The sequence below is a fragment of the Rana temporaria genome, chromosome 2 (assembly GCF_905171775.1).
Source record: "Rana temporaria chromosome 2, aRanTem1.1, whole genome shotgun sequence".
Lineage (NCBI taxonomy): Eukaryota > Metazoa > Chordata > Amphibia > Anura > Ranidae > Rana > Rana temporaria.
In genome coordinates this window covers 20320722-20328660 of record NC_053490.1, presented here as the reverse complement: position 1 = coordinate 20328660, position 7939 = coordinate 20320722, and the positions used below count along the sequence as shown (strand labels likewise).

The 7939-nt window shown below is 46.1% G+C and overlaps 1 protein-coding gene across 1 annotated transcript; it reads right to left on the bottom strand.

Moving 5' to 3' along the window:
• Positions 1-3782: 3782 nt before the first annotated feature.
• LOC120928510 (odorant receptor 131-2-like) lies at positions 3783-4838 on the bottom strand. The gene has a single exon (XM_040339605.1). The coding sequence runs from the start codon at positions 4819-4821 to the stop codon at positions 3916-3918; it is 906 nt and encodes a 301-aa protein (XP_040195539.1). The 5' UTR covers positions 4822-4838; the 3' UTR covers positions 3783-3915.
• Positions 4839-7939: the final 3101 nt, after the last annotated feature.

The window sequence follows — 7939 nt, the reverse complement described above, 5'->3', positions numbered from 1 at the left end:
GGACTGCAGGAGGAAGCAGTGGTGCGGCAAGGGTCCGCCCTGCTGGGGCCCCCGGCCAGCTCGGGGCCCCAAGCAGTTGTTTGGTTTGCCTGTGGGGTTCCGACGGGCCTGTATACAAGTCAGGCTGGAGAGGAATCACGTTGTGAAAAACTTAGTTTTTTTTTCCTGTCGTGTGTACGAGGCATTACTGAAATTCTTCCTGGAGCAGTGCAATGAACAGCCTTGAACCTTTGCAACTCAGGTCTGTGTACATCTGACTTTGCTAGCCCTCATTAATGGACTTTGAGGTGCCTCATGCTTGGGCCTCATCAACAGGTTTGCTTATGCCCAGGAGAGAGGTCTATCTGTCCATGGCGTCTGTCTGACCACTCATGCCTTGAGTTTTCTTCTGAACTGTTTGGACTGTGTTTGTTCTTAGCTTATCCTGCAGATTGGCCGCTTATCTCTGCTATTGTCCATCATTGCCTGTCTGTTTGCCTGTGTCTGACCTGGTCATTGGTTTGTTTTCTGTATTTTTTTTGTCTGAAGGTTTAGGGGCCTTTCACACAGACGGATAGAATGGCGATTTTAGCTGCGGATTTTCTAGTTTTCTACCGCAGCTAAAAGCACACAATGCTTTCCTATGGCCCCATTCACACACAGCGTTTAGCTGCGATTTCGTTGCATGCGGTTTGGTGCGAATAGAAAAAATAGAATTGAATGCGCCCAGGTGCGATTTAGCGCAGCTATATGCACTTAACCGCAGGTAATCGCAGTCTTTTGTGTCAACTGCGGATAAAAAAAAAAGAACAACAGGAAGCACATCATAATAAAAAAAATAATAAAGGGTTGCTATGGAAATGACTACCGCAGCTAAACGCGGCCGCTTGTAACCGCACGTAATCGCAATGGACAAATGCAGCTAATCGCAGTGCCCAGATCCTTGAATTTCACTGAAAATGTACATGCTTTTAATGGTGGCAAAACTGTCGTCCGTCTGAAAGGGGCCTTACAGTGCTGCAGCCTCTGTCCAGTCTGTTCTCAGCTATAGGCCCTTCCTATACAGGAGTTTATTGAACTCTGTAACAACCAAATTTCCAAATCCAATGAAAAATAGTGTGCTCAGTGGCCGCAAGACCTAAAGCAAGACGAACACATATCTGTAAATACAGACAGTATACTCAGAGATCGAGGGGCATCAAAGGAAAACCATTATTGGAAACAACTGGTCACATGACCACTTAGAACCAGGAAGAGCCACCAAGATTAGCTTTATGGAAGCTTTATGAGGTGACTATAGAATAGGGTGACCACGTGTCCCAGATTGTCCGGGACAGTCCCGCATTTTGCAGGTCTGTCCCGGGCACCTTCATTCTAGGACAATACAGTGTCCCGGAATGAAACTGACACAACCACCCCCCGGGCCAATCTGATGCCCCAAAAAAAAGGGCACCACATCACCGCTTTACTCACTGACAGTACTTGTCCTGACCGGGGATCCCTGGAGGAACACAATCCCGCCCCCTGCTTGTGATTGGACACAAGAGGCGGGATTTATGATTTCTCCAATCACTGTGCTGTGATTCGTTACAGCACAAGCTGATTTTTTTGGGAAGGGAGGGTGTCCCTGAATGGTAGTTTGAAAATGTGGTCACCCTACTATAGAATGCCCCTTGTGTGAGGTAAAGGGCACAATAAGGAGATCATCATAGGAAATGAAACCAACAGAAAGGAGATGTTGAGGATTTGTTTGTGGGTCTACTGATCTTCAAACTACGACCCTCCAGCTGTTGCAGAACTATACATCCCATGAGGCATTGTAAAACTCTGACATTCACAGACATGACTAGGCATGATGGGAATTGTAGTTCCTGAACAACTAGAGTGCAATAGTTTGAGGACCCCTGGTCTACTGTGATGACCTGGGAGAAGTGTGAAAGGAAAGATAGATTTGCAAACACTAAAGCATGCAACTCAATATACCTAGGACGGGAGATTTATTACCAGCTCACCCAGTAGTGATACAGTTTGAGTGGTCATACTAAGGAGAAAATAAATGGCAAGAGACACTTAAGCCTAGTAGACACGGGCTGAATGTGGGGCGGCATTGGCCGGTTCAATAGAAACCGGTCGACAATTGGTCAGTGTGTACCGCAGCTGGTCTGACTGAAGGCTCATGACAGAAAAAAAGGTCTACCAATTGACTCCCGATCAGTGCTGACCAGAGTGCTCTGGCAGGGGAGCTGTTCCTCTGTCAGAACACAATAGCACAACAAGGGAGATTGCTGTCCTAACATCAGATTGTTGGTACAGCGGCTCCGACCTGAGGTTTTTTTTTCCGTTCAACCTGCTGGGTTGAAGGAAAAAAAAAATAGTAGCGTGTACTAGGCTTTAAAGTGTATATAAACCCTAACAATTAATCTTATTTGCTCCCCTTTGGTCTGTCAAATTTACCAGGTATCAAAAAAACAAAAGACAAAAAAAGAATACAAATGTATCCACCACATCTAGGAACTAGTAAGCCACAATATATAATATTGGTTTGTGGGTCTAGGTAAAGTTTGAATCGAAGTTTGAAATTAATTTGGGTAAAAACTGAAATCAGCCAGGTCTATTTCAAGCAGTCATATCTGTTATAAAAGAGAATAGTTTCATTTGGGAGAAGATTTGGGCCCAGATTCTTAAAGGACTTACGACGGCGCAGCGCCATGTACGCCGTCATAAGTCCTAATCTGACCCGTCGTATCTATGCGACTGATTCTTAGAATCAGTTACGCATAGATATCCATTAGATCCGACAGGCGTAAGTCTCTTACGCCGTCGGATCTAAACTGCATTTTTTTTTTGTCCGCTAGGTGTCGCTTCCGTCGAATTCCGCGTTGAGTATGCAAATTAGCTAGGTACGCGAATTCCCGAACGTACGCGCGGCCGACGCAGCAAAGTTACGACGTTTACGTTAGGCTTTTCCCGGCGTATAGTTGTCCCTGCTATATGAGGCGCAGCCAATGTTAAGTATGGCCGTCGTTCCCGCGTCGAAATTTAAAAAAGTTACGTCGTTTGCGTAACTCGTCCGTGAATGGGGTTGGACGTAATTTACGTCCACGTCAAAACCAATACGTCCTTGCGGCGTATTAGGAGCAATGCACACTGGGAGATTTCCACGGACGGCGCATGCGCCCTTCGTGAAAAACGTCAATCACGTCGGGTCACAGTAGTTTAGCATAAAACACGCCCCCCCCCTTCCACATTTGAATTAGGTGGGCTTACGCCGGCCGATTTACGCTACGCCACCGCAACTTACGGAGCAAGTGCTTTGAGAATACAGCACTTGCCCGTGTAAGTTGCGACGGCGTAACGTAAATCGGATACGTTACGCCGCCGCAAGAGATACGCCATTCTACGAGAATCTGGCCCTTGATGTTCTTGCTGATACGGCTTTTTTGTACATCTTTCAGCAAAGTTAACTTATGCCCCGTACACACGATCAGGTTTCCTGTTGGAAAAAGTCTGATGAGAGCTTTTGGTTGGGAATCCCGGCCGTGTGTATGCTCCATCAGACTTTTTCCAACGGAAAAACTGCTTTAAAAAGATAGAGAGCAGGATCTGTTTTTTCCCGTCAAGAAAAAAACTGATCCGAATTTGCGATCGCGTGTACAAATTCCAATGCGCAAAATTCCTATGCATGCTTGGAAACAATCCAACACATGCTCAGAAGCATTGAACTTAATTTTCTTGTCTCATTGTAGTCTTTTACGTCACCGTGTTCTTGGCAGTCAAAAGTTCACCGAACTTTTGTGTGACCGTGTGTGCGCAAGGCAGGCTTGAGAGGAAATCCGTCTGAAAAACCGTCCAACTTTTATCCGACGGGAAAAACGATCGTGTATACGGGGCATAAGGATTCAATCTTTTATGGCCAGCCCTATGAATCGCGCTTGCTTACAATCTTTTATTATAGAGGCCAATCCCTAAAGTCTTCTGTATACATTTGCGAAAAGCTTCATCTCTTAACCCATAAATTAAGGGCCCAAGAAATCTTGGAAAGCACATAAACACCAAGAAAGCTATATACTGTATGACTAATTTAAATTCATCAAAATGATCTTCAACTATTGGAGAAGTCAAAGATATGATGTAAAAAAGGAGCTGAAATGCGTGGAGCAGAACCGTTTTAGATGCCTTTAATGCAGAAGACTTCCCAGAGCCAATCTTTAATGCCACCATTAAAATTCTGATATATGTATATATTATGACAAGTCCTACCAATGCCAAGCTGAGCACAGTTTTGCTGATTCCCACTAAGCCTTGAACTGGGTCCACAATTAGTACATACCTGTTACATACCACATAATGACCGAAAAAATCTCTATTCACAGATTTAGCTAATAGGATGAAATCTACAGCTCTAAGGGCCAGTGAAACCATCCATAGCACTGCCACTGTTACGTTAGACCTTTGTGCGGTACATAATTCCACATGTCTTAATGGAAAACACACTGATGAATAACGTTCCAGGGCCATTGTTGCCAAGATGTATGGAGTTATCAAGTAAGTCGTTTCTCCAATGGTCACTAAGATGTAGCAGATGGAGACAAGCATGGTTAGAGAAAGCTGAGAGGCCATCATCAACAGGAATCCCAACAGGAGGTACAAGGTATCATACATGAGCATGTGGAAGAACAGAATGTAACGAGAGGTCTCACGGACGTGAGGAGTGTTCCAGTAGACTCGGGTTATGACTGTGATGAAGTAGAGGAAGACACACAAGAAGACAACAGATGGTACAACAAGTGTCAGCCTTACTGAAAGCGGTAATTTGTTCTGTATAGATGTTGAATTAGACATGGCTGAGACAATGCCAAGATTCCTTTCTTTCGTAATATAAAGTTCTTCGGCTGTGAAGAAAAACAAAATAAATATTAGTGGTTGGTAGGTATAGTTGGGTGGTTGGTAGTGTAATCCACAATGTAAAGAATAACTGAACTAAAAAAAAAAAAAGCAGTTCTCCTTCCTGTTTAGACACCCTGCTGAAAATTAGCCTTCTTGCCCCAGATATGTACTTGCCCTAATTTCAGTGCCATTGCCTCTTCACTTCCTGACAGCTGGCATCTTCCTACCTTCCCAGTCACTCCTCATAGACTTTTAGGCTGGGTTCACACTGGTACGACACAACAGTCATACTACTTTGGATCCGACTTTGCCCTGCGACTTGAAGTCCGACATGTGTCCGACTTCAATGAACAGAGATCTGACTTTGATCCCCGATAATACCAGGCACTGGCCCAGATTCAGGTAGATTCGCACAATATTTGCGTGGGCAAAGAGCAAATATTTTTCTCTGCGCCCACGCAAATATTGCGCTTTGCCCGCGATTCACGGAGCAATTGCTCCGTAAATTGCGCGGGCGATATGTTAATCAGCCGTGCGTAAGGCTGCCTAATGTAAATGATCCCGCCGGGGGCGGGAATCATTTAAATTAGGCGCGCTCCCGCGCCGAGCGAACAGCGCATGCTCCGTCGGGAAACTTTCACGACGTGCATTGCGGCAAATGAAGTCGCAAGGACGTCATTTGCTTCTAAGTGAACGTGAATGGCGTCCAGCGCCATTCACGGTTCACTTACGTAAACGACGTTAAATTTGAACGTCGCGAGCGGGAAGCGCAGCTATACTTTAGCATTGGTTGCGCCTGCTATTAGCAGGAGCAGCCTTACGCTAAAGTCGCCGTACGGAAACTCCGTACCATGCGTGCGCAGGGCCCGCGCAACTTTTGTGAATCGGTGGTAGTATGCAATTTGCATACTATACGCCGATCACAAAGGCCGCGCCCCCTAGCGGCCAACGCAAGAATGCAGCCTGGGATGTGAAGGCATAAGGAGGCTTATGTCTGTCACATCCTAGGCTGCAGTCGGTGTAACGAGGTTCCTGAATCAGGAGCACTCGTTACACCGGAGCAAGTAAGCCCTTGCGCCGCACAACCTATGGTTGCGCGGGCGCAAGTGCTTCTTGAATCTGGCCCACTGTGTCTGGTATGAATCTTGAGGGAACCCAACTCCAAATTTTAAATAAAAAAACGACATGGGTTCCCCCTCCAAGAGCATACTAAGCCCTTCGGTCTGGTATGGATTTTAAGGGGAACCCTCTATGCCGAAAAAACAACATGGGTTCCCCCAAAATCCATACCAGACCCTTATCCGAGCACGCAGACCAGTCGGTCAGGAAAGGGGCCGGGGACAAGCGAGCACCCCCCCCCCTCCTGAACTGTACCAGGCCGAAGGGCCTGGTATGCTCTTGGAGGGGGGACCTATGCCAGTTTTTTATTTAAAATTTGGCATGGAGTTCCCCCTCAAGATCGTCAGAGCACAAGTCGCATGCCAAAGTTGGATCATGCAAGAAGTCGATCCAACTGTTTTTTTTTTAATGTTATATTCTTTATTGTTTTCACCAATATAAAACATCTGCCTAAAATTCAACAATATCTATACATGCAACACATTGTATCGACTTTAAGATGCCCTCTTTACCCATTACCCTCCCTCCCCCCCCCACCCTCTTATTATTATTCACAAAAAACTACTGCAACCACTACACCAGTTTTATGCACTCTGGGTATATTACTCTTCTTTATCTGATTGCTACCACTCTCATTCTCTTTTTCTCACTTCAGCTTATAAGGTTGATCCGACTTCAATGATATCCAATGGGCTGAAGTAGGATCAAAGTCAGACCAAAGTAGTACAGGGAGCATTTTCAAAGTCAGACCGACTTGTGTCAGACCAGTTAAGACGGCTCCCATAGGGAAACATTGATTTTCACACGTCATGTGGCATGAGCTCCCAATGTCGAAGCGTTTGTTGCACTATTGTGAACCCGTCCTTATGGACATGTCAACGAGTAGATGCTCAGTTGATGGGCCCATATGGGGGTCTATGGGGAGAAACTGTGCAGGCATGGCCATCGGTAAGATTTCAACTGCCCAGGGGTAAGGATAGCAAAAGGCCAAGATACAGTATACCTGTGGCAGGTGGAATAATCTTCCCCAGAGGGCCTGTAAAAGTACAGTTAACCATTAAAGTACATCTAAACTGGGTGCTGCCAGTGGCGGTTCGTCCATAGAGGGCGCTGGAGCGCCGCCCCCTCTGGCTCTCGCCCGCCACTGAGTCTAATAACATACATTCATGCATTGCATGAATGTATGTTATTGTTGCCAGCTGCCGCTGGTCTCTTCAGAGATGGCCAGAACTTGAGCGCCGGCCACCTGAATAACAGCAGCGTCACCAAGGCGGGAGAAGACATTGAGGAACGTGGAAGGAGTAAGGTAAGTACATTTTACAGGGCACAGCGGCGACAATGGGCACAGAGGTGACAAAGGGCACAGTGGCATCAATGGGCATAGTGGTGACAAAGGGCACAGTGGTGACAATGGGCACAGTGAATGAATGAATGAATAAAAAACGTATAAAGCGCGGCGCATGCGAACTGAATCGCTTCTGGGCGCTAGTTGTTCGTGTCTCATGACATCAAAAGAGCAGAGTTTTGATCTGTCTTCTGAAAGTCAGGTGGTTTTCCTCCAACCGAACGCTGGTTGGTAAAGCGTTCCATAGTCTAGGACCCTGAAAAGCAAACCTTCTTTCTCCTTTGGACTTGTATTTGGTTTTTGGTACCCTGACCAGATTTTGGTCGGTGGATCGCAGAACGCGATTCGAATTGTGAGGTTCTATCTTGTAGCAAAGATATTGCGGAGCCTTCCCATGGATGCACTTATGTGTCAGGCAGAGTGCTTTAAATGCAATTCTGTCTTTTACTGGCAGCCAGTGAAGGGTTCTCAACGAAGGTGAGATTGATTCCCATTTTTTTTTCCCAGTCACCAGTCTGGCGGCCGTATTCTGAACGACTTGCAGACGAGCGATTTGGTACTTTGGGAGTCCGAGGTAAAGGGCATTTGCATAGTCCAGTCTGGAATTTA

What these genes read in the sequence shown, in the direction of transcription:
- LOC120928510 (XM_040339605.1), bottom strand. Translation starts at nt 4,821, where the DNA reads ATGTCTAATTCAACATCTATACAGAACAAATTACCGCTTTCAGTAAGG.